Source organism: Cydia pomonella, chromosome 2 (assembly GCF_033807575.1).
Source record: "Cydia pomonella isolate Wapato2018A chromosome 2, ilCydPomo1, whole genome shotgun sequence".
Classification (NCBI taxonomy): Eukaryota; Metazoa; Arthropoda; class Insecta; order Lepidoptera; family Tortricidae; genus Cydia; species Cydia pomonella.
The window spans coordinates 20,277,054-20,304,765 of NC_084704.1; the positions used below are offsets into that span (position 1 = coordinate 20,277,054).

General features: G+C 35.8%; 1 protein-coding gene across 1 annotated transcript; it reads right to left on the reverse strand.

Annotated features, from left to right (window-relative positions):
* Nucleotides 1–5,970: 5,970 nt before the first annotated feature.
* On the reverse strand, nucleotides 5,971–16,895 carry LOC133534597 (cytochrome P450 6B1-like). Its single transcript, XM_061873771.1, has 2 exons — nucleotides 13,441–16,895; nucleotides 5,971–7,164 (listed from the first exon to the last, which is right to left on the reverse strand). The coding sequence occupies exons 1-2, from the start codon at nucleotides 14,747–14,749 to the stop codon at nucleotides 6,998–7,000; spliced, it is 1,476 nt and encodes a 491-aa protein (XP_061729755.1). The 5' UTR covers nucleotides 14,750–16,895; the 3' UTR covers nucleotides 5,971–6,997.
* Nucleotides 16,896–27,712: the final 10,817 nt, after the last annotated feature.

Here is a 27,712-nt window from a genome sequence, read left to right on the forward strand (position 1 = left end):
TGTTGAATATTATAACAAAATTTAGCTAAAGGGATAGAAAATGAGCCATCCATTATAAAAAAGTGGAATTTAAAAAGACATATTGAGATTATAAAAAAATAAAAGACCCCAAAATCTCAAAACATTTTTCTTTTTACATTCAAAAAGAAAATAATACCATTCGATGCCCTATATTTCACTGAAAAATAAATTGTATGACAACTATATACATAAATGCAATATTTCAGGGTCAAAATAGCAATTTTCTCGAAATTCCATATATTAAGGACAGACTAATGTAATGTGACGTCACATTACAATATCATTTTGTTAGAGGCGTTTCAATCGTCGAGTGCACGCGTCAGACTTTAACTCTCATTTCTGATCTTTGTGGTGCTTAAATAGAATAAAATAATATATATTCAGACAACACATCAATAAAATTATTACAAAGAAGAAAATACATTAACAACAACAAGGAATAAAAAAAAAGAAACCGTGGAAGTTGAAGAATACAAAATTATATGTTTGGATGTGAGGCTGAAATGGTCTCTACTCAGCATTGCAGTTAAATGCCACGAGTATAGATCAAGATCGATTGACATTATTTACAAAAAAACTGTCAAGTAGCCAATTGTTTGTCTTAAGAGCCCATCAACGTGCTCACTAGCGCCACTGGTAAATAATTTGTCATTATTTAAATTTAACGACAGATATTTAATAAAGGGGGCCGCTACGTACTGTATTTTGTATTTAAGTACCTTTTGAATACATCAAACTAGTTTTTATGTTTCTGGATTCGTCGATTTATGAACTCAAAACAAAAACGGCCGTTTTGACTTCGGACGCATAAATTGACGAATCCAGCAACGTAAAAACTATCACGATGTATTCAAAATGTACTTAAATACAAAATACAGTACGTAGCGGCCTCCTTTTTTAAATATATATCGTTAAATTGAAATAATCACAATTATTTACCAGTGGCGCTAGTGAGTACGTTGATAGGCTCTTAAGTCTTAATGTCATATTCCACGTGTCAGTTGATTTAGCAACATGAAGTGGCCAGTTAAGAGTGAGGTAAACGAGGTTCTAGAATCTGTACAATGAGGTCTCATATAATTATCTCATTAATAGCGTACTTTACATAGCAAATTTGTTTTCAAATTTTCTACAAAAATTCATCATAAAACAAATTTAATAAAACATACTTAAATAATGCTCCAGGAGCCGAGTAGGTACTATGAGCTGTAAAATATTAGTAATTTTTTGTTAGCACACAAATAGTGTGTTATATTTATATTATGTACAACACAATATTTCACTAATATTATTTTGAGTATTTGGCTGAATCAGTACCCCTAGTGTAAATAAATTCGATTTCGAAACGTGACGTACGCGTTTGCGTTTAGTCTCATTTTGTATGTGATTTAGAAAGAGCGCGCCAATATTGTAATTTTATTTTTGCAATGGATTTATCATTGCGAAAAATTATTTATGGAGCTAAATTGACAATACCAAACAAAGTCAAGGGAAAATCGGCCAAATTCACAATACAGTCATATTATAATATTTTGTGGCTTCTACTATTTACAATACTATTTACTAATAAACGGGACATGTTAAAAACTAGATTTTGATTGATAATTTATACATGATTGTGTAGGTCAACCGTTTTGAAGTGGCAAACAAACAGCTAGCTTAAGAAATAAAGTAGCACAGCAGACCAATACACGCGAACCCGTTAGTTAGCAAAAGAGCTAACTTTTATCTTATTTAGTGAAATCTACATAGTAGGTATACCTATAGATCGTGTCATTCACGAAGACGCGTGCCTTGACTCGTATAGTCAATGTCATGCCTAATATCATCAACTTACGTATATACTATAGTAGCGCAGTTGGCAAATGGCCGTTTAGAAACAGGTAATAACGGCAACGATCCGGGTTCGATCCCCGGACGTGTATAATGCAGGTTATTACTTTTTGTATTTTTTGTACTTGAATATCATATTCGATTGACTAAACGAGTGTGAAGCTCAAGCTAAGCGTATCAGTTTCAGCTTGTACAAAAATGTTTAGTAATTCTCCCTGCCTGTAAGTCGCATTTCTGAACTGATTTGTAAAATGCTTTGAGCAGTTTCTATAATTATTATTGGGTGGATTACGTTTTTTTTGTATCAATAATAAACTTCGATTATTAATAATGATATACTTCGTTCCAACCTAGTGTTCCACAACACTCCCTCATTTTTTTCGTTTTAATTTTTACCCCTAATGGAACGAAGTTGGTAGGTAATTATAATTGTATACCTACGCATTTTGGGTGGCTGTTCGTTTGCTTATGTACCCGAACTGATGTTGAAAATATGTCCCAAAAACGGCTTGTATGATATGTGATATACACAAGCTATGATTCTTAGTTAGGTTTTAATGTTATGCGACGAGATGATGGCGCTGTTCTAGTTTTGTCGGGAGGTTTTAATTTTATGTTGCGGGAATAATGAAGACGTCCATTTTTTCTTGTCTTGTTTGATCGTAGTCAGGTAAAATTAAACACCATCTGGTACACATAGATATTTATGAATTGTATAATTCATATCATAAATGTACATTCTACATTACGATTGCACCTACAGAATATACTGCAATATAGCCTGCAGCGTTGAAGCAGCGGGTAATAGTCGATGTCACTGTCAATTTCCTTGATAAATTGCGTTGCTACATTGCTGCCTCGTTTTGAACGTTATATTTTCCACTTTTTATTTTATAGCCCGCTTCCCGATGCAGCAAAGCTGCAGCAGTAACACTGGATTGGATAGATATTGTTTTATTAGGGTTCCGTACCCAAATGGTAAAACGGGACCCTATTACCTACTAAGACTCCGCTATCTTTTCTACTGCCCGTCTTTCAGTTGAAATTTTCACAGATGATGTATTTCTGTCGCCGCTAAAACAACAAATACTAAAAAGTGCGAAAACCTCGGTGGGCGGGTCCGACTTGCACTTGTCCGTTTTTTTTTTATAACAGGCTATTGTCTACTTAAGACCCCATATGAAGTATTGCTGTCATCTTTGGGCAGGAGCACCTGGATGCAGCAGCAGCAGTCCAAAGGCATGCTGTACGAATCGTCGACGATCCTAAACTCACAAGCGGTATTGAACCTTTAAGTCTGAGGAGAGACTTTGCCTCCTTATGCGTGTTCTACCGCTTGTACAATGGGCTGTGCTTTGAAGAATTGTTTGAGATGCCCACGGCTACTTTGTATCACCGCACCGCCCGCCGTCGTCAGGGTGTTCATCCTCACACCCAGAACGTAAATGTTCGCGCACTGTGCGGTTTAATAGGAATTTCCTCCCGCAGACGCTCTGGCTGTGGAATGAGCTACCTGCCGAGGTTTTCAAGGTCTACAGTATAAGGTTCTTCAAAAAAGGAGTGTACAGATTTTTCAACGTGCATGTAACACCTCTGAAGTTGCAGGCGTCCATAGGTTACGTTGACAGCTTACCATCAGGCGGGCCGTTTGCTTGTTTGCCAGCGTCGTATTAAATAAAAAAAAGTTTTTGCACTTTGTTCTCTACAATTAAAATTCTCTAATTTCTAAAATTCTCTAAAATTAAACACTGCACTATTCATCAGGAGAATACTTGTTATGTATTCAAACCCCTTATGCTCTACAAGCACATATTTAAATCAAGTTAACAAAAATAATCTTATGAAAATGTTGTCAGGTGTGAATAAAGCTTAAAAGCTTCTGGGCTTAGGGTGCCCATAAATTTCACCTCAGATCTTTGTTTGCCCAAATATCGCTCACTCTGTTTGCTAAGCGCCATCAGTCATATATCCAAAATAGGGTGGAAGTGGGCCATGGGCATATGCCAGTAAATCAGGACATCGCCAGCCTCCACACTTCGTGTTTTTAAAGGACTGTATATGAATTATCTGAAATGTTTTTTGTGCACTGCGGTGGGTACCTACCTAATTTCTCATATATGCAGCAATTTTATACCTACTTAACAAATAAAATCTACATGCCCAAAATCATATAAAGAATGCACAAAGCTAATACGTCGACTACTCGAGACCCGTTAAGTCATTGCACTTGACTGTTATCTATGGTAGCAACGGTTAATAAGCGGAGTTAGATATTTACTCATCGTCACAACTGACTAACCTAACCTAACCGAGAAACGATTTTTTACTTACGTAATTACGTACATACATAAAACTAGTGAGTGAAAAGATTGTCAATATTGTAATTTTCTAAGGAAGGCAAATACATATCTGAGGAAACATTTACTTCCAACTTGAATGCCAGTTTTTTTTTTCTGAAGAGCTTCCCATAGGTACTCGTACTCGTCCGACTTGCTTTAACTAAATTATACTGAGCCTAGTGTCCCCTGCGCCTAACAGACTCCATTACCAAACAGTACGTGATGATAGTACACAGTTGTGCAACAAGATATCAATAAATATAATTAGGATTGTGTAGCCTTTTGGCGCAGGTATTAATTAGGAATTTCACTTTCCGCCTTGTATATTTTCGAGGGACGTATAAGTAGTCATCTTCGAAGAAACTAGGTAACTAAGTGAGAAGATATGCCTTTATACCCAAACGTACAACCCATGTTAGGTATTTATGATTAATTTGTTCCTAAAAGATTATGTACATTTTAGAGTCGCGTCGATAAATTCGAGTTTTTCTTTAACTTGTTTAGCTATTTATAATTAATAATAATTATAATAATTTAGCCTATATACGTCCCACTGCTGGGCACAGGCCTCCTCTCATGCGCGAGAGGGCTCGGGCTATAGTCCCCACGCTAGCCCAATGCGGATTGGGGACTTCACATACACCTTTGAATTTCTTCGCAGATGCATGCAGGTTTCCTCACGATGTTTTCCTTCACCGAAAAGCAAGTGGTAAATATCAAATGATATTTCGTACATAAGTTCCGAAAAACTCATTGGTACGAGCCAGGATTTGAACCCACGACCTCCGGATTGAAAGTCGGACGTCATATCCACTCGGCCACCACCGCTTTTTATAATTAAAAGAACATATTAGAAGAGAACGGTATTCCCAATTATGTCATTGAGTGTAGGCCGAATAACGGTTCCACCCAAAGGAAGAATTAAACTTGATTGACAAGTTTTTAAGACAAGGTAGGCCAGGCCGTTTTGTGGTAAGATTATTTCAAAAACACTCTTTAAAAAAACCTTGCTTTCTAGCATTTCCATTGGCAATCCTATACGCATACAATATGAAATGGGGTATGACAGTTTATGAACTATATACATATATTCACCATATTAACTACTATTACTTAGTTAGTTACTTAGTTCTGATACTAAACACGAGTATCCAAAAAATTATTGTTTGATTTTAAAAGCAATCATAAGACATAAAAGTATCTAGTTGTATATGTATATGCTCAGCAAAACGTGCAAACTACAGCTAAAGTCTAGACGTTAAAAAATAACCTGTAAGTATCTTTTATATTGTTTTCAATCTGTGCACTATCCCGTTGGGATGCCATGGAAAATATTTCCGGTTCCGAACCCCTCTTTTGCCTTCTCTCATCGTTTTTTCGATCCCTCTCGATCATTGTCATTCCTATTTATTTTTTTAATGGCCCACCATGATTCACAATGACGTCGGCTGGTAACTGAATGAAAATATACTGAAATCGTAGCCGAAAAGAGAGCAAAATATTTTCATTAAGTGCTATTAATGGCTACTTATATATTTGTCTCCCTTGTTTCTCAATGCTGTTATGATACAATAGTAGATTGTTAACCAAGCGTGGAAAGTGAACCATATCAACCCGAGATATTTAAAAATAGTTCGAAGGTGAGATGGTTACTTTTACCCAAGTTAAATACTCTACTTTTCATTTCGACTATAAGGAAAGTCAAACACAAGAAATGTAGGTTATATATGACTGGAATAGGCGTCTTTTACATTTTGATCGGAAAAAAAAACTAAAACCATAGACAATCCGATCTTTAATTAGGATCTGCCTGAAACGGTCTTGATGTTACGCACCTTAAAAAAAGTGAAACTGGATGAATGAATGAATGAAGATTACATTTTAAACATTCATTGTCATTTATATTGATTTATTTACAAATATTTATGTTTATGTCATACATTTAAATACTAAATACTAGGAGTATAATTTTAAATAATGAAATGCAATTAACATTTAATTTCGATAATACTTGGTCTGAAAATGCGAAAGCTAATATGGCTTTTAACTGAATAATATGATTATGGCTGTTAGCCGTCGCTCGAAGTACAAATTAAAAAAAAAATACTTTACACCCGATTATCAGCCTATGAAAGGTGAACGTTCCGAATAGGAGAGATGAAAAGTAATATGGGTAGGCACTGAATATTACCATGACAGCATAATTAAAATAAGTAATAGGATGGCTTACGTTTGTATGGAAAAAAATCAACTCTAGAAGAAGCGGCACCCCCTTATTTTGATACACTTATTATTTTGATAAAATACGCCAAGTTTTGTAACTTTATCTCAACTACAAAAAAAAAACAAATAGGTTGAGCACCCCCTAGTAGTTGAGATAAAGTTACAAAAATTTGTGTATTATATCAGCATAATAAGAGTAACAAAATATTGGGGTGCCCCGTCGGATATTTTAAAGAAAAAAATTTTTGAACCACCCTAATATGAAAACAACTTTTTAAAAGTTTATGAATTGAAAAAAACTAAACAATAATTATTATAGGAATATTGAATAAGTACTTCTATTATAATAACAATGCCTCCTTATTGTACTGTATTCTTATTAAGCCTAATGAAAACTTTGATAAAGCAAATACAGGGTACATATGAAGCATAATATATAAACGATCAAAATTTTCACTGTTGCCGTTAATAATAAATCTTTAATCGTAACTCTAGAAACTAATTAAACTGATGACTTATTGTACTTAAACTATGGCCCGTTTAAATGTCCCTTAAGTAAAATCTACTATTCTAGAATAAATTTAATCAATAGGAGTAAAGTTAAGCCAGATATCTCTGTCGATAACCCTAGCGAAGCCGAGGTCAGTTTTCGGTAGCCTCGGCGGAGTCTTCGAGCACGGTCGAACTTGATACTTCAATAGGATGCGGCGAGAAATACTGCTAATAATACGTTTTGATAATTCCTCACCTGAAAAAAAACGTACTTTAATTAGTAATTAACATTGAATCCCACTTTGAGCCCCACTTGAGTCTCACTATCAGGTCTGCTGGGACAGCCGCGGAGTATGTCACCAAAATGAAAGATGCCAAGTATACTCTGCCTTGGAACCAATATACGACTTTGTGCCAAATGCAGTCGAGACTGCGGGACCATGGGCTGTGGAGGCCAAGGACTTTGTGAGGGATATGGGTCGGCGGCTGAGGGACAGGGGGTGCGACCTCCGGAGATCGTACCTGGTCTAACAGATCTCATTGGCCAATCAGTGCGGTAACGCTGCCAGCGTAATGGGGACATTAGATCCAGGGCTATAACCGCGAATTTGCGGGCATTTTTCTCTGTCGCTCTAATTACGCCCTAGTGAGAGTAAAAGAGAAAGATCCTCGCAATTTTCAATTTTCGATTTTCGCGGTACGATTCGTGGCGATTATTTAATTTAATTTAAATTGTTATTTAAAACAAAAACTAACGAAGTGTGATGCGGATATCATCATTGGTATATCTGGGACGTAATATGTTGTATTTATAGCCACCTGACGAAGCCTGCGTTGCGGATTTCTTACATATAAACTAAATAATTATTAATATTTTTGTATAAATAACTAAATAAAATGTTATGATACATTAACATAAACATTTTGAAATATTAACATTATACACATTGTTTTTTTATTTCCCTTAATTTCAAGGGTGCATTCCTGAGCTTAAATTAAGTAACGACAAAACTATAAGGGTTCTAAGTTTGCCATTTTGGCTACGGAACCCTAAAAGTACTATTTAATAGCGGTACGAATTGATTAGATAACTTTTTTCTGATAAATCGTCGAATTTCGATTATAAAAGCATTTTTAGTGCAAAATTCGTCTTTTTTTTCTATTTTATAAATTCTCGGTCTCGGTCTCGGCCGAGAATCCCATTGAATCTCGGTCTCGGTCTCGGTCTCGGCCGAGACAAAAAAAGCGTTCTCTGTCGGACCTTAGATTGTAACGTTATACGTTACATGAAAGTACTATTATTTAAATAAACTACATAAATAAATGAAAATACCACTTAAAACTAATTTTACAAACTAATGTTTTCAATTTTAAACATAAAATTGCAACAAGTATTCGTCGGCGCCGTTTTAGCGCTCTTCGAAAGATTTCGTAAGCAACATTTTAGCGCTCACGGTAACGAGTTCTTTTGTTTGTCGAATATACTTATCGGGAGTTGCATTAGCGGATCGCTCCCACGATTCCCGAACTGCACTCGAGATAGAACACACGTCACACGGATCATCGGTCTCTGATACGTACCTATTTTGGAAAATGTAACCGATTTGATATAATTAATATTCGTGTTGTCATCTCTTAACGTTCCTCAAAGTGTTTAGCGTCGTAAATACGTTAAATGTTATAACGTGTGTGTGAATAAACCCCAAATTGGGTAAGTGGTAAATTTATTAACGCAAATGTAGTTCTACTTGCGAAATAGATATTAAGATAATTCTAGTGTTTTTACTTTGCATCATCAAATCATTTCACGTTAAATTGATAATCTTCGAGACGCAAAGTACCTGTCTAGCGTTGACCTTTCAAAGGCGTTCTGGCAGATCCCCATAGAACCCTCGGATTGCGATAAGACTGCTTTTTATGTACCAGGTCGCGGAACACTAAGGTTTAAAACCACCGCTTTTGGTCTCACCAATGCGCCTGCGACTCAACAGCGTCTAGTAGATTTGTTGTTTGGTGACATGGAACTTAAAACTTTCGCTTACCTAGACGATATTATCATTATTAGCTCGTCCTTTGAGGAACACGTGTCTCGTCTTTTGCGTGTGTTAGAGAAGCTTAAGTCAGCTAACTTAACAGTAAATTTTGAAAAATGTCAATTCTTTCGTAGCGAATTAAGATATTTAGGCTACCTTGTCGATTCTCGTGGTTTGCGTACGGACCCAAATAAGGTAGATGCCATTTTAAATTTTCCGGTTCCCACAAACAAAACTGAGCTTAAACGCTTTCTCGGAACAGCAACGTGGTACAGGCGTTTCGTTCCAAATTTCAGCACCGTAGCCGGGCCGCTCAATAGTTTGACTTCGAATGGCAAGAAAGCTCCTCCGTTCAAGTGGACGCCCGAAGCTGACGCGGCCTTTAACGCTTTGAAGGATTCTTTAGTTTCCGCGCCAGTCCTCGCTTGCCCGGACTATTCTAAGCCCTTCCAGGTCCATGTTGACGCTAGTAACTATGGCCTTGGCGGTATGCTGACACAAACTATAAACGGAAAGGAGCACCCAGTAGCCTATATGAGCCGAGCTCTGACTGGTGCCGAGAAAAACTACAGCATCACCGAAAGGGAAACTCTAAGTGCAATAGTAGCGCTCGAGCACTGGCGCTGTTACTTAGAAAATGGCCAAAAGTTCACGCTATATACCGACCATTCTGCGCTGAAATGGTTTCTGTCCTTGGAGAATCCGACTGGCAGACTTGCGCGCTGGGGAGTCCGCCTAAGTTCATTCAACTTCGAAATTAAGCACCGTCGTGGCGTTGACAACGTAATCCCAGATGCTCTGTCACGTGCAGTCCCCATTTCTGCCATATCCCTTGCAAATGCGGTAACCAATACTAAGGATGAATGGTTCATTAAAATGTATAACGGCTGTCTTAACAGTCCAAATAATTTTCCAAATTTTTTAATAAAAAATAATTCTTTATATAGACTTTCCAAAAACATATCACAACTCACCTCAGAGTTTGCTTGGAAGGAGGTTGTTCCCAGCGAATTTCGTGACAAGGTCATAACCGAAAACCACTCTGAACCGACTGCTGGTCATCTCGGCATTTTCAAAACGTACAAGCGTCTGGCATTGTCATATTACTGGCCCGGGATGCATCAGGACGTCGTTCAGTTTGTTAATTCTTGTTCCACTTGCCTGGCATATAAGTCACAAAATCACACTACTTTGGGTGAAATGGGACGCCCCAAGCAATGCTGTCGCCCTCATCAAATGATCTCGATTGATTTTGTAGGTCCACTTCCAGTTACTCGCAAACAGAATAGTTATATACTTGTCGTGACTTGCTGTTTTACAAAATATTGTAACATATTCCCTCTTCGTCGCGCTACTGCCGACGCAGTTGTTAAAGTCTTAGAAGACTCTATTTTTTTAGTTCACGGTATACCACAAACAATTTTTTTAGACAACGGAAGCCAATTTGTTAGCTCTGTCACAGACGCATTATTTAAAAAATATAAGGTGCCAAACGTGTATTATACACCAAAGTACTGTCCCCAAATTAATTTAGTGGAACGTTTCAACAAGACTCTTGTCACTTGTCTGTCCACGTTTGTTGGTAGCGATCATAGATCATGGGACACTTTTATCCCAAAGATTCAATTTGCGATGAACAACTCTGTAAATGAAGTCACTAATTATTCTCCGTCTTTCCTAGTACACGGTAGGGAGTTAGTCACTTGTGGATCGCACTACACTGACACAGACTTAGGTGACGAAGTTTTGTTCTTGCCGCGTGATATTTATGCTGAGAACTTGGGATGCCTTGCTTCGGTATTCAATGATGTGCAAGCCTCACTCTGGAATGCACATGTAAAGAATACCATGCATTACAATTTGCGTAGGAAACCAGCAGAATATAACGTAGGCGATCTAGTGTTTAAACGAACTTACGTACTTAGCGATAAGGATAAATATTTTAGTAAGAAATTAGCACCAAAATATTTGCAATGCAGAGTAGTTGAGAAGCGTTCACCTTTAGTTTATATCTTAGAAGATATGGCAGGCAAAAATATTGGAGCCTGGCATATAAAAGATTTTAAGCTTTATAATAATAGATAGGCATGCCCCAAAGAACACCTAGTTTCTAGCATGAGTCACAAGCTATGCCAGCTGATGCCTCGAATTTCATGAATGTGTACATCAACAGCGTGCGTAAAGTTGTTGCTGTTTTAACGAAAGTAAAGTTTGAAAGAAGTATGAAAGTTGATAGAATGATTCTGTAAATGCTAGGGATAATGAGACGGATTTTGTTTAAGACCAAAATCCTTACCCAGACGAGGCGGGTATATGTAACGTTATACGTTACATGAAAGTACTATTATTTAAATAAACTACATAAATAAATGAAAATACCACTTAAAACTAATTTTACAAACTAATGTTTTCAATTTTAAACATAAAATTGCAACAAGTATTCGTCGGCGCCGTTTTAGCGCTCTTCGAAAGATTTCGTAAGCAACATTTTAGCGCTCACGGTAACGAGTTCTTTTGTTTGTCGAATATACTTATCGGGAGTTGCATTAGCGGATCGCTCCCACGATTCCCGAACTGCACTCGAGATAGAACACACGTCACACGGATCATCGGTCTCTGATACGTACCTATTTTGGAAAATGTAACCGATTTGATATAATTAATATTCGTGTTGTCATCTCTTAACGTTCCTCAAAGTGTTTAGCGTCGTAAATACGTTAAATGTTATAACGTGTGTGTGAATAAACCCCAAATTGGGTAAGTGGTAAATTTATTAACGCAAATGTAGTTCTACTTGCGAAATAGATATTAAGATAATTCTAGTGTTTTTACTTTGCATCATCAAATCATTTCACGTTAAATTCATTAGTTTAAATATGATTTTGCCCGATCATGCTGCTGTAACGGTATTGCATCAGAATTTATTTCCACCCTCATTTTAAAATTCTAAATTCTTGCATCATCTTTACAAATTGTAATCTCCGACTCTGATTGTGAACATCCACGGCATCACTGCTACATTTTAGGTGCTTTCTTTTCCTGCCGTTTGCCGGGGATGCTCACAAATTACGTTGCCGGACTTTTTCCTTATACATTTGGATGACGCGTTCCAGGGTCCAACGTTCGGGCTGCTATTTTGGGTGGAGGATCCACCGCAGCCACACATACCACCAACGCTACTCTCGCCAGTAGAAGGGCCAGCACTTCATCAAGCCCCGGGCAGCCAAGTACAGTCATCCACAATTGCGGCGCCCGCGTACACCACCGACGGCACAACCCAGGCGAGAGTACCTAACCGCAAAATGGATAGGATCTTTGTGTGAATTTATTAAAAAAACCTGCGACCCATATTTTTTGTTAAGTGGCCCGCGTATTTCGGATCATTGTTTTTTAATTTTATTTTAAATTAAATGTTGTTTATTTTGCACGAATCTAGTTTATTCATTTTTCTCTTTTAGTTAATAAACTAAACAACAACCGTGACAAGATCAGGTAACATATTTAGTATCATCTGAATTTCCCGCTTAAAGCATTCACTATTTAGAAACCGTGAGCTATACATTTATATGAATGTGAAGTTGTGGACGCGCATAATGTAGGTATTATATGCAATGCAAGCAATAAAATATTTTATCTACACACATATCATAAACCCTCTATAATGCGTATAAACCGCAAATCCGGCCAGCATGTAGATAAACTATTTTGTTAGAAGAAATTGACCATAAGAAAGATGAGAGATGATTTATTGCATTGTTTATTTTCTGTCAAAATGTTAATAAAATTATATTGCGTAATAATAACATTGAAATCAATCGGGATTCTGCAATCAAAATCATAACAATTTGTTAAATCAGTATCGACTTCCAGATCCCAGCACTCGTGTATAAATTAAGCTTGGTCGCTTACGCCGTTAAGAAAACTAGTCAACTGAATATTGAGATAGCCTCCTGGTTCAACATAATGGTTTTCGTAGTTGTCACGGTATTCTGATCTTTAGAAATCATCTGATATACATTATTATTTACACTACAAAAAAAAGTGTACTCGCAATTATGAATAATTAATAGATTAGTACATAATCTATTTCTAAGATAACTTAATCTACGATAAAACCATCGACAAGAGGTAAATATGTAGTTCACTTGATAATATATATAATGCATAGGTGAAATAGCTTCCGCCTGCAACTATTTTATATTTATTGTGGTATTTTTTTGGATTCAATACATTAGGAATGAAACTAACATACGAAATAACATTAAAACTTACGTAATTATTAAAGCTTGAGTGAAAAATAAATAGATATGGAGTTTTCGTAATATGTCATGTTTATGCGATAAATACCTACATTTTACGTACTTTTGCATTGACGACGAGTGACGACGCAGTGACGACGTTTATGACTTAACGATGCATGCGTGTATGACTTAACGAATGTAAGTAGTTCAAACGATAATAAATAATAGATATAATTATAGAAAAAAATCCCTACTCACCAACACATTTCCTAGGGCCAGCTCCAAACGGTATATATGAGTAAGCGTGCTTCAACTTTCCTTCATCAAAGCGATCTGGGTTAAAGATTTCAGGTTTCTCGTAAAATCTTCTATCTTGATGCAATGCCTCAATAGGAATAGTAGCTGTCAAACCTCTGTCAATTACAAGACCATCAGGGAATTTGTACATTTTTGTACATTTTCTAGATGTGATAGAGTACGCTGGATGCAGTCTTAAAGTTTCATTTATGACTTTATCTAAATAAACTTCGCAATCTTCACCCGATCCACAAAGGCGGATCTTTTTTTGAACTTCAGGATATTTAGCTAATTCATAAAACAAAGCAGTAAGCACATTTAGACACGGAATATAACCCTCTGTAATAAATGAGGCCAGAATTGAAACTGCTAACTCAATGTCGGAATCTCTTTTACGCTTGCTGTGTTTTTCTTTAATGTCCAATTGGAATTCGGATCGTATCCTCTTGACTTCCTTCATTAAATTTGATTTTTCAAGTACCTCGAGGGATTTGTTTACCGTTTCCCCGGGTAAAGTACTCAAGCCGAACAATAAATACAGGGACGGAAAAACGTTCTTTAAATAGGTCTTGAACTTTTCTGCTAGGGTAGGTTTTTGAACGGCGGATCTAAAACTCTGTATGATTTTTTTCTCGTTTCGCGTAAAATCTTTGTTTAAGAGCAAGTATTCAAACGTTCCATCCAATATATCAGCCAGAAACTGTTGAACGTTAGTATCTCCATTGATTCCTGACAAATAGCCGTGCAAACTGTCTTCAATTTCATAAGGCATGCTTTTCAACAATGACTCCATTCCTTCGCGCATTACGGTCCATTTTTCTCCCTCCGCGTAAAACAAATTGTTTCGTAAACAAACATCCTGAGATTTGTCCAGGCCAAGGCCCTTGCAGTGGAAACTTGCAAAATCCGTACACAACATCTTCTCAATTACATCCGGATCTTTGACGATCAAATCTGGGATTCTGCTTTTGATGCAACCGTAGAGTCTTTCATCGGGATGCTTAGCGTAGAGTTTGTTTACTTCGTCGGTGGTATTTCTTAATCCAAGAACTCGATGATAGTCACTTCCGAAGAAAGGTACAGTTGTTTTGTAAGATATATGTCGAACGTACCAGTAACTGAAGTATTTGGACACATAGTCGAATGTTAGGGCGACGATGAGAACGCCGAGCACGCTGAAGTTAAGTAAGAAACTTTCAAAAAACATTGTGCGTTTGCACCGTGTGAGTTGTAAACAGTTACTGCGGATGCTGGCCGCTCTGTGGGCCATAACGGTGTATCTCTTAGGCACTATGCTGCGACGTACGGGTTTCGAAGGTTTTCGTCAGAGTGCCATTGAACCCAAGAGTATTTAGGTTACAATCTTTAAATGATGGTAAAATGTAAAAGATTTAGCATTTATTCCATTGTTTTTTGTTTTATGTAACTATTATTTATAAAACTAACATTAATAACATTTTTTTTTGAATAACTAGGTTTTCAATTTTCTTATGGTCAAGATGACAACCAAACACATTTAGTTTGTTTAACGGTATCATGCGTTGTGGATTTGGTAAAGGTAAAACAACTGCAGAACCTAGGTGTTAATTTGAGATTTAGAATATTATAAAACAGTAGGGGAAGGCCGGGTAAACACGAACGCTGGGTAATCGCGAACGCAGCTGTTTTACTGCGTTAGAAAGAGGTAACTTGATTTCACTCATCGCCATCTTAAAAATCACGTCATCACTAATGCCAAGCGTTAGCTAAGCGTTATGAGTGCACATAGGATTCAAGCTAAAACTAATTCAAATATTTGCTTACTTTCGTTGTAATTTTCCCATAGATTAAACACAGTGTAACTTATAAAATAATGATAGTTCCAACACGACATTTATTTCGGCTGGGTCAAACAAAAACTCTTTTTTAGGGTTCCGTAGCCAAATGGCAAAAAACGGAACCCTTATAAATTCGTCATGTCCGTCTGTCTGTCCGATTATGTCACAGCCACTTTTTTCCGAAACTATAAGAACTATACTGTTCTAACTTGGTAAGTAGATGTATACTATGAACCGCATTAAGATTTTCATACAAAAATAAAGAAAAAACGAAAAATTTGGAGTTTCCCTATACTTAGAACTGAAACTCAAAAAAATTTTTTCATCAAACCCATACGTGTGGGGTATATCTATGGATAGGTCTTCAAAAAATTTCAAAAGGTTTCTAATAAGTATCATTTTTTTCTAAACTGAATAGTTTGCGCAAGAGACACTTCCAAAGTGGTAATATGTGTCCCCCCCCCCTGTAACTTCTAAAATAAGAGAATGATACACCTAATAAAAATATATGATGCCATGCAAACTTCCACCGAAAATTGGTTTGAACGAGATCTAGTAAGAAGTTTTTATTAATACGTCGTAAAATAAAATAATATTTTTTTTTCATCAAACCCATACTTGTCGGTTATCTATGGGTAGGTCTTCAAAAATGATATTTAGGTTTCTAATATCATTTTTTTCTTAACTGAATAGTTTGCGCGAGAGACACTTCCAAAGTGAAAAAATGTGTGTCCCCCTCCCCTGTAACTTCTAAAATAACAGAATGAAAAATCAAAAAAAAATATATGATATACATTACCATGCAAACTTCCACCGAAAATTGGTTTGAACGAGATCTAGTAAGTAGTTTTTTTTAATACGTCATAAATGGTACGGAACCCTTCATGGACGAGTCCGACTCGCTCTTGGCCGCTTTTTTGTTTTATTACCTTGGTGGGTATTGGCGAACGAATTGCCCCATACCTATGGAATTAAAACCGGCTCCTTGACATGTGTAAACAATATTTAGCTATTTAATTAAATTTAAACGTAATTCTCCATTTAACTTTAATAATGTACTCCATTAAAAAAAGTAATTCTTGTTTTTACGTTTGTTTAAAATTAACCCCTAAAAGTGTAAAGAGGCAATATGTACTTACGTTTTTAAAATTTAAGTTTAATATTGACTTTTGTAAATGTTGTTATGTATTTTTCATGTCACTATATGATGTTACTATAAATGTTGTATTGACTTGAAAAGAGCCCTTGAGGCCTACTTGCAGAATAATTATTTGAATTTTGAATTTTGATTATTCTTTCGTACATAGTGTAATTTTTTGGCTAGTAGGAGTTAATTGAGAACAATCGTAATGGCCCCATTAGGTATTCGTGATTGCTCGACTAGTGTCAGTTAATATTGTTGACTGTAGTAGTTTAAAGTACGATAATTTACTTATCCGAAGAAGCTATTAAAGTTAACCTACAAATACTAATATGTATTCCTGGGCCAGAAAAGTAACTTTTGACAGATGACAAATAAAAACTACCTTCGACTACGTCTACGGAGAATTACGATTAGGTATCGTGGTAAAAATTACCCTGTGTCCTTCCCCGGGATTAAGGATATCTTTATACCAAGCTTTTAAGTGTGAAGAGGTAAGAGACACATAGTGTCACATTCGCCTATCAATTTAGTAGGGATAGTAGGGATTAGCAGGGAATGGATAGGAGGATATTGTTTTCTGTCGTCTAGCACCAGATGCCTGTGTAGAAAGCGAATGCGTGGAAAAGCTACAAATGATCATAGTTTGCAAGTTTTGTCTTTTAAAGAAAAAGTATGGCATGCTCATAAATTTGTTTCTTGCATAGAAAATGTATGGAATAGTACTTTATAGTTAAATAACAGACTATAGTTTATCTAAATAACTAGTAACTATGCACTATGTATTGTGTAAGATCAAAGATGGCACCACCGTTCCGAAATAATATTTTGAGCATCACGCCATCTAGTGCATTTCATAAACATAAATCAGTAAACTAGTGTTACTAGGTACTATTTTAATTAGTTACCTATCAAGTCAACAGATGGCAGCACAACTCGTCATGAAGATTAAATTTCACGCCATCTAGTTTATTTGTTACGAACTACAAAAGCAGTTTGTCAGGGGTATTAAATAAGCAGCCATGTGGCTGCACACCGGTCAACCAAACAAAAAGTTTACATAATTTAACTAATATACGAAAGATGGCGCTGTGTGCATGTTAGAACTTAAGTCTACAAACCTTGTTTTTATTTTAATTACATATTACGAACTTTTATTTAACTTGCCCTGTTAGTATGTATGTATGTATGTATGTATGTGTGGGTCGAATCTTGGAATCTAAATTTGACCCACTTCCCGGTTTCCGATTGAGCTGAAATTTTGTGAAAGTCGGGTGACGATGCAATATTATGGTACCATTGAGCTGATCTGATGATGGAGATAGGAGGTGGCCATGAAAACTCCGTGATAAGACAACGCAACCTAATTGTGTTTGGGGTTTTTACAATTGTTGAAATTGAATTGCCCGTTGAAAGAAAAGTACAATCGGCGATAAAAGCCTGTACCAGAAATGAAATTTTTGCCAAAAACTATTTTTTTCTAGCATTTGAAAGACTTCACTTTTTATAGTAAAGGTAAAGTAAAGATGAGAATTAATCTCAAATCAAAAATAAATTAACCACTTTGTACGCTTACACGTACCTAATACTATAAACATTGTACAAGAAAAAAGTTGATAAATAAATATTTGGGGATAATCGTACACAGGTCAACCTAGCCCCAAACTAAACAATGCGTATACTATGGGTACTAGGCCACCGATATACATAACAATAGATAAATACATATTTGAAAATGTACATAGATAATGGATACTATCCATAACTCATGAACAAATATTCGTGATAAATAAATGCCCTGACTGAGACTTGAACCCGGGACCTTCTGCTTGGTAGGTTTATAGGTTCACCACAGCAGGGTCGCTAGGAGAGGAATAGGTAAAGTTTTATTTACAATTGTTGCTATTCTCTACCCGTACCTGACTCTGCTTGATTCTCTCCCTATAGGCTGAAATTTCTCTAATACATAATGAATACATTGAATATAATAACTCTTAATACTCTTATATTGAGAAATGTAACAATATTGAGTCAAACCAAACTAAGTTTGCAGCGATTTTTTTAGGTAAAAGTCATAATTTCATAGAAGTGTGTTCTGGGCTATCAAAATCGCTGCCATCTTTTTTAAATAAAATGAATCCCACCAAAAACATTTTCATGTAAAATGTTAGCAAGTCGAAACCGTAAGGTGCGCACTGTCGAAAACTTATCAGATGTTATATTGAGCCAAGATTTTGGCTAGCTCCACTGCTCACTGCATTAGAATGGTTGCTTCTCTTTCCTTTAACAGTCTAGAGTGAATAAGAATCTTTCAGCTTAAAAACTATAAAGTTCTTGTTCCTCGGGACTTATTGTACGCACTTAGTTTGTCTCAAACCCAGTAGTTACGGACCGAAGGAATGGGACATATTAATCAGAGGCAAATGCACTATCTGCAGGGCGTATAACTCGGTACGCATGTCGACTAAAGGTTTGTATGTAGGAGCTGGAAATCTGTTTTTCTTATGCCTGTTTTTAAAGGTATATCTCCTTAACTGTAATATTTAACAGTCGTTCTTACAGATATTAGAAAGGTAATAATAATAAATAGTTATTTGTACAACAAGAGAGCAAAGTTTGATATTTCTTCGAGTGCTTGTTTTGAGTCCCGTGCAAGCGAAAGATTCTATAATAGATTCACGAGCGTAGCGAGTGAATCTAATTTAGAATCTTGAGCGCAGTAAGGGACTCAAAAGCGCACGAGATGTAAATAACTTTGATCTCGTGTAGTACATAAAATTTTTCACGTCAGTCAGCCATCAAAAAATACAACCTGAAAAAATGTAATCCGTCTTCATCACTATTTCACTCATGTTTTCTGAAGGTATCCTAACAATTAACTTTAATTACCGCGATAAAACAAAACGAAAGAAATTTCAATAAAATGATACGAAAATAATGAATTGACAGTTCAATCGTCAACTTTTTTTGTTAAAAAAACTTTGTAAGATACGGTCCGAATTGCGGATACTACTATTTGTCAACTATAGCAGAGATCGTTAAAAATCGTTAAGTAGAATTATTTACTGCGTAACAATTGCGTAAATTTGTATAAGTATATTGTTTTGATTGTATAATAAAATACGTAAAATATGGTATTTTAATTAAATTTTAAATTTTGATTTCATTAATTAATTATTACGAATGAAGACTCGTAGGGTGTTTTGGAACGATGCGGTCTGACTTATTTCGGGGGTTTATTATAAACCGTCAATATATCGTTGAATTACGTATGCACTTTTTTGTCTCTTTCTTTTTGCTAATGCCGTGAAAGGGTCAAAGACAATAGAATCCAAAGACTTCGAACATGTATTAGGCCCCGCACTTTGAAATGACATTCAAATATGAAGGTCACTTGAATGTTATTTTGTCTCACTCAGTGAGCAAAATGCGATTTTGCTCACTGTTTTTAAGCAGCAAATTACCCCTGTTCCAGCTGCTGACGTGAAAACAATATTAAAGCGGATCCCTATACATTGTGTTTTACTTGAAGTTTAACTTTAAATTAAATTAAATTAAATAGTCGTTTATTACAGGCCGGGGCCCATACAAAATTGTAGTTACAATGCCTTAGACTATATTAATAACAATGAAATTATTAATAATTAAAAATGAAAATAAAGAATACAAAATAATAATAATTCAAAATAATCAGATAAATAAAATAATCATATTAATAATTCGAAATGCTATTTACATTAATTTTACACAAGCCCGAGCATTATTTGCCTCCGTTTATCATAAATGGGGCAGTCAAATATATACGCAAACAGTCCCAGGATGCTGTTGCTGCTGCTTCGAACGCGACTGAGTAGGGAGGCCATATTCTTGCGGAAAATGGCGTGGAACCCATCCGTGTGCGCCTCCGCGAACATATTTGACGCGCTACAGAATCGGGGCAGCTGCATCAGCATCCTGAAAATGTTGTTGTATTGGACGCGCAGAACACTGGCAGCCTTACTGGTGTATGTCACCCACAGACTGCTCGCGTAAAAAGATTGGCATATGCCTTAAAAAGTGTCACTTTAGCTGGCTCAGAGCATCGAGCAAATCTGCGAGCAATCACGTTACCCCTGACTGCCAACGCTCTATGCTCCCTTTCAAGGTCACTATCATCCTTCAGGTCTCCGGTGACTACATGACCTAACTATTTAAAGGACAATGGGCACTTTTGTATGGGGAGTGTCCCATGGATGTATACTGTTGAGACATATGTCGTTTTAAAGCTCTTAATCGTAGTATTATTTTAATGTATGGCACCAACCTTGGACCACTTGCAGGGACCGAGCTATATAAAAAAAGAAGTTGCGCATATAAGCAGTTATATTTCCTTATACGCGGGATATAAAAAGTTGTAGCGTATTTTATTCGAAAGAATATAAAAAATGCTTTATGTTTTTTGTATCAACACCAATGATAAAGTATTTAAAGGGAGACAATGTACAGTTTAAAAAAATCGTCATTCTAAAAATTACTTGATACACAGCGAAATAAGAGTGTATACAAATGCCATGTATATCATGTGAAAAGTATTTTTATAAGCTATTTTTCGTATAATATAACTGGGGTCAGATCGTTGCAGGGACCAAAATAAAACCATTTAATGAGTTAATTAATTGTAGTTAATTACGCCTTAACTTTTCTACTCAACGCCAGATGTCGCTCTAAAGCAAAATTCTACTTGACGTAAAACATTTATACATAGCGGTAATCTCGTCAGTCTTACTCCATCATTTTAAAAAGTATAGACTAGTTTATGGATTTCTAAAGTTATGTCAAGATGACTCTGAATGTAATATTGTCAACAATAATTGTCAAAACACGCAATTTAAAATATTCAACATTGTAATTACAAAATAGTATACTTCTAATACGCTATAATTTTCTCCAATCGAAAGGCACTCCATTCCATTGATCTCAGAGAGTATGCTCCTTGATGATCTTCACTATTCATGGGGTAGGTAAGATAAAAGTATTATTTTTTCTCGTATAGCTGCTATATAGCGTTCGACTCCATGGAAAATAAAGGCTCCAAATTATATAAAAAATATAGCATATATACAAAGTGCAATTTAGATAGTATTCCAGAAAAAAAATGTGCCAATGTAAATGCTGAAAAGTTTCCTATCGTATTGTCGAACAAATTCATATCTACTTCTGATCTACGCGACCTTAGAAGTTTGGATTGTCCTACCTCATCATTTTACATTTTATTGTTTTCAGAACAAGAATTATTTTACTTCCCACTGTCTATGTAAGGGGACTTAGAGCGGATTCATACTTTACTATACGTGTCGTGTCGAATGATAGTCCCTATGTCAGTTTCTCCAATTCTATTTTGCGTAGGATAAGTTAAAAAAATAATTAAAAATATGTGTTACCGTATTTTTATTCGTGAAATGTTACCTATATTTCTAAGTTAATGATTGTACTATACTTCCAAAAATATGTCTGACAAACATTTTACATGAAAGCCATTTTTCCATGTAAAAATGAACGGTTATTGGGACCATCTTCTGAATTTATGATAATTTATTCATATTTTAATGTACTCGGGTAATATTGCAGACATAATATCAGCACCAAATAAATGCTGTGAACCAGATATAATAATATATTAAGTGGCGAATAACGTTTCCAAATCGCATTTTCTTTTGACATATTTTTCTTTTTTTTTTGCTCTTTTTTTCACGACCGGTTTGGCCTAGTAAGTCGATGATCCTGGGTTTGATTCCCGGTAAGAGCATTTATTTGTGTGATGAGCACAGATATTTGTTCCTGAGTCATGGATGTTTTCTATGTATTTAAGTATTTGTATATTATATATTATTATGTCGTTGTATGAGTACCCACAAAACAAGCCTTCTCGGCTTGCCGTGGGACTCAGTCAATTTGTGTAAAAATGTCCCTATAATATTTATTTATTGTTATTATTATTGTATGTCCGGTAACAGAACTCCCCAGGAGCACTCGGGTGTGTAAGGTTGCTACTCCCCAACTTATTATAATTGTTATTACTTTCAGCATTTTTAAGTTGTTCATCGGACACTGAGGCCATTGAAGTTTCAAGCTGGCGGCATCAAAATGGAGTACCTAGGTACTGTTTCAAATAAATGGGTGGTAAGTAAGTACATTTGGTGAAGTGGAACTGCTGATGTTGATCAGAAACGGAACTCTTCCACGCGCGTGATTTGTCTTCTTTGTTAAGTTTGTAGCGAGTAAGTTTCAAGTACCAAGGTTTTTAGGAACCTTTGTGTCAAGGTAAAGGTCTGACGATGGGTTCCATGAGGAAGCGAGGGAACACCTCAAATCTTATAGGCATATAGTCATTTTGGATTTTCATCAATACCTTAAGCTTTTTCATTCCCACTAGTGGCATTTAATGAAGTGGAACTACTGATGTTGACCAAAACGGAACTATTGAACGCGCGAGATTTTTCTTCTTTGTTTTTTTTTTATGATATAAGAGGCAAACGAGCAGACGTCACACCTGATGGTAAGCGATTACCGCCGCCCATGGACACCTGCTAAACCATAGGGGTTGTAAGTTTGGTGCTGGCCTTTAAGATTGGAATACGCTGTTTTCTTAAAGTTTTAAATGTCGTATTGGTCCGGAAATACCGCAGGCGACAGATCATTTCATAGTTTAGCTGTATGAGGCAGGTAGTTTCTAGAGAAATGCACAGTCGAGGACTGCCAACCATCTAAGTGGTGAAAATAAAAATGTAGCGTAGAGCGATGACGAAAAGAGGCGGCAAGGATTAATCCGAGCAATTCGATGGAACACTCGCCGTAATAGATTTGTCCTGATAAGTTTGTAGAAAGTAAGGTTGTTAAGAAACATCTGTGTCTAGATCCAGGTCTGATAGATACCTCAAACCTTATAGAAATACATATAGTTTTTTTTGGATTTACATCAATAACTTTGGCCGTTTTATTAAAAAAAAGCTACATTTAATCAAGTGGAACTGCTGATGTGTTCCAGAACGGAACTTTTCAACGCACACGTTTTGTATTCTTTATTAAGCTTGTAGTGAGTAAGGTTCTTAAGGTGTACTTAATACATCAATGTCCAGTTCTGATGATGGGTTTCATGAACAATCGAGGGAATTCCTAAAATCTTTTAGGCATACATGTAATAATTTCTGGGATTTTATTCACATATCAAGCATTATTATTAAAAAAGTGTCATTTGACTAAAAGTAACAGCTAATGTTGACCAGAATGGAACTCGCCAACTCGTGCGCGATTTGTTTTATTAGTTAATTTTGTAGCAAGTAAGTTTTAAGTATTAAGGTTTTTAGGAACATTTGTGTCAAGGTAAAGGTCTGATGATGGGTCCCATGAAGAATCGAGGGAATTTCTTAAATGCTATAGGCATATATGTAGTACTTATTGGATTTTCATCAACATATTATCAACTTTTATTCACAAAAGTGACATTTGATGATGTGGAACTACTGATGTTGACCAGAACGGAACTCCAACGCGTGCAATTTTTCTTCGTTAAGTTTGTACCAAGTAAGGTTCTTAAGAAACATTTTTGTCAAAGTACAGTTCTGATGATGGGTTTCATGAAGAATCGAGGGAATTCCTAAAATCTTATAGGCATACATGTAATAATTTCTGGGATTTTATTTACATATCAAGCATTTTTATTAAAAAATTGTCATTTGACTAAGTGTAACAGCTGATGTTGACCAGAATGGAACTCGCCAACTCGCGCGCGATTTGTTTTATTAGTTAAGTTTGTAGCAAGTAAGTTTTAAGTACTAAGGTTTTTAGGAACATTCGTGTCAAGGTAAAGGTCTGATGATGGGTCCCATGAAGAATCGAGGGAATTTCTTAAAAGTTATAGGTATATATAATAGTACTTATTGGATTTTCATCAACATATTATCAAGTTTTATTCACAAAAGTGACATTTGATGATGTGGAACTACTGATGTTGACCAAAACGGAACTCCAACGCGCGCAATTTTTCTTCGTTGTTAAGTTTGTAGCGAGTAAGGTTCTCAAGAAACATTTTTGTCGAAGTACAGTTCTGATGATGTGTTTCATGAGAAAGCGACGGAACTCCTCATTCTCCTCAATTTTTATAGGTATATAGTAATTTTGGATTTTCATCAATATCTTTAGCTTTTTTTATTCACATTAGTGGCATTTGATGAAGTGGAACTAGTGATGTTGACTAAAACGGAACTCTTCAACGCGTGAGATTTTATTCTTTTTTTGTTTGTTGTGATATAAGAGGCAAACTAGTAGACGAATCAACTGATGGTAAGCAATTACCGCTGGCCATGGACATCTGTTACACCATAGGGATTGTAAGTGCGGTGCCGGCATTTAAGATAGGAATACGCTCTTTCCTTAAAGTTTTAAAGATCGTATTGGGCCGGAAATACCGCATGCGACAGATCATTTCATAGTTTAGCTGTATGAGGCAGGAAGTTTCTAGAGAAATGCACATTTGAGGATTGCCAACCATCTAAGTGGTGAAGATATAAATGATGTAGCGTAAAGCGGTGACGGAAAGAGGCGGCAGAGATTAATCCGAACAATTCCTCGGAACTTTTAAGTTTGTAGAAAGTAAGGTTCTTAAGAAATATCTGTACTAGACACCAGTGTCTAGTGTCTAGGTCTGATGATGGACACCTCAAACCTTATAGAAATACATATAGTTTTTTTTTTCATCAATATCTCTAGGTGTTTTATTAAAAAAAAGTTATATTTGATCAAGTGGAACTGCTGATGTTGTCCAGAACGGAACTTTTCAACGCACGCGTTTTGTATTCTTTATTAAGCTTGTAGCGAGTAACGTTCTTAAGGTGTATTTATATCAATGTTCAGTTCTGATGATGGGTTTCATAAATAATCGAGGGAATTCCTGACATCTTATAATTTCTGGATTCTTATTTACATATCAAGCATTTTTATTAAAATGTGACATTTGACGAAATGCAACAGCTGATGCTGGCCAAAATGGAACTCGCCAATTCGCGCGCGATATGTTTTATTTGTTTATTTTGTAGCAAGTAAAGTTCTTGAAGACATTTGTGTCATAAGGTCTAGTTCTGAGGATGGGTTCCATGAGAAATCGAAGAAAGTCCTCAAATCTTATAGGCATACAATACATACAGTAATGTTTGGATTCTCGTCAACATATCAAGCATTTTTATTTAAACAAGTTAGTGATATTGACCAGAACGGAACTCTTCAACGCGCGCGATTCTTATTCTTTGTTAAGTTTGTAGCAAGCTAGGTTCTTAGGAAACATTTGTGTCAAGGTTCAGTTCTGATGATGGATTCAATGAGGAATTGAGGATTTTAAATCGATTTGAATTCACAATTAGGAGGAATTGAGGATTTTCGTCAACATATCAAGTTTTTTTTATTTGAACAAGTGACATTTGATGAAGTGAAACTGCTGATATTACTGAAACTATGCTGATACTGCTGAAATGGAACTCTTCAACGACAAGTATTTTACCTTAGGCGTTTTTTTTTATTTTATTTCGTTTATAGCATGTAAGGCTTTTAAGGAACATTTGTGTCAAGGTCCAGTTCTGATGATAGGTTCTACGAGAAACTGAAGGAGCTTCTCATATTGTATAGGATAGGCATACATATAGTCATTTTAGGATTTTCATCAATATTACAAGCATTTTTACTCAATAAAGTGACATTTGTTGAAGTAGAATTGCTGATGAAGAACGGAACACCTCAACGACTTCCAGATTCTTTATTTTTATTACTCTTCTTTCTTTTTCATTATTCTTAGAACAGGTATTTCTACGAAGTGAACCGAACTACTACTATTAAAAGTAGGTAGGTAGGTAGGTTAAATAGGTTAAAACTGTAAGGATTATTATGTATAAGTAGTTTCTTTGAATTAAACATAGAGGTAAGTAATTCTATTTAAGTATAAGTATCTTTAAAAAAACATCAATCGACTCTTATCTGTCACTAGTTCCAGTTTCAGAGTATAAAATCCGGGTACACATGCAGCCACGGCTAGCCGGGTAGCCAGACAGTTCGAATACGGACAAGTTATTGTGAATAAAAAATCTTATCGTCTTGCAAAAGTTAATGTCATAAATGTATAGGTTTCGAATACATGAATATAAAGTGAAAGTGCTGGTAAAAGTATTAGTTTTTATCATTAACCATTTTATATCCCAACAAAACTGTTACCCTTACAAAAATACTTTCATTACCTAATGTAGGTTACGTTAGGTAATAAATAAATAAATATGTAGGGACAATCTTACACAGATTGGCCCCAAACTAATCAAAGCTTGTACTATGGGTACTAGGCGACGTTAAACATACATATTTAGATAAATATATATTTACGTATATACATAGAAAACACGCAAGCCTTAGGAACAAATATCTGTATTCATCACACAAAGAAATGCCCTTACGCGATTCAAACTCGGGACCATCGGCTTCATAGGCAGGGTCACTACCCACTAGGCCAAACCGGTCGGCAAAAGGTAAAGATAATTAGGTAAAGACAATGAATAGTTAAACGTATTATAAATTGACACCAATATCCATCAAATAGTATAACTAGGTATGCTAAGAGCGGGCTTCAGGCCATTACGTCGCACCTTTAGAATTAAATTAATTTGACTCAAAAAGTACGACTACTTTATATATGTAGTTTGGTAGAACAGTAAGAACTCACTATATGTGTCTCTTTTTCATGCGGTGAAATCCCCCCCACGCGGAAAGGATAGCGACGCCCATTTTATCGACTCTCGAGTCGACTCCAATCTGATACTAATAGTAAGTAAGTACTTACTTAGTAAGCAAATTGTAGTAGTTATCCCTTCTTAGTAAAAGGAAGTATTGTAAAGATACTACTTTTTAACCGACTTCAAAAACTTTTTTTTTGTATATATGTTAAGTAAGATCTTCGTCATTTCTGAACCAATGTTGAAAATTAGTTATCGTTTGAAAGTGGGTGTATAGTTCCAAGATGGTCCTATTTTTGACAAAACCACGAGGAATTAAGGGAACTCCCCAAATCTTATAGGCGTTTATTAGTTTCATCAACAGACCAGGCATTGCCATTCAAAAAAGTGCTTTTTGAAGAAGTGGAACTTCTGATCAGGACCAGAAAAGAACTCTTTAACGATGCGTATTTCACGCTAGACGATTTGTCTTCTTTGTTATGTTTGTAAAGAAGCTACTTGCTTAACGAGGTTTAAGGAATATTTGTGTAAAG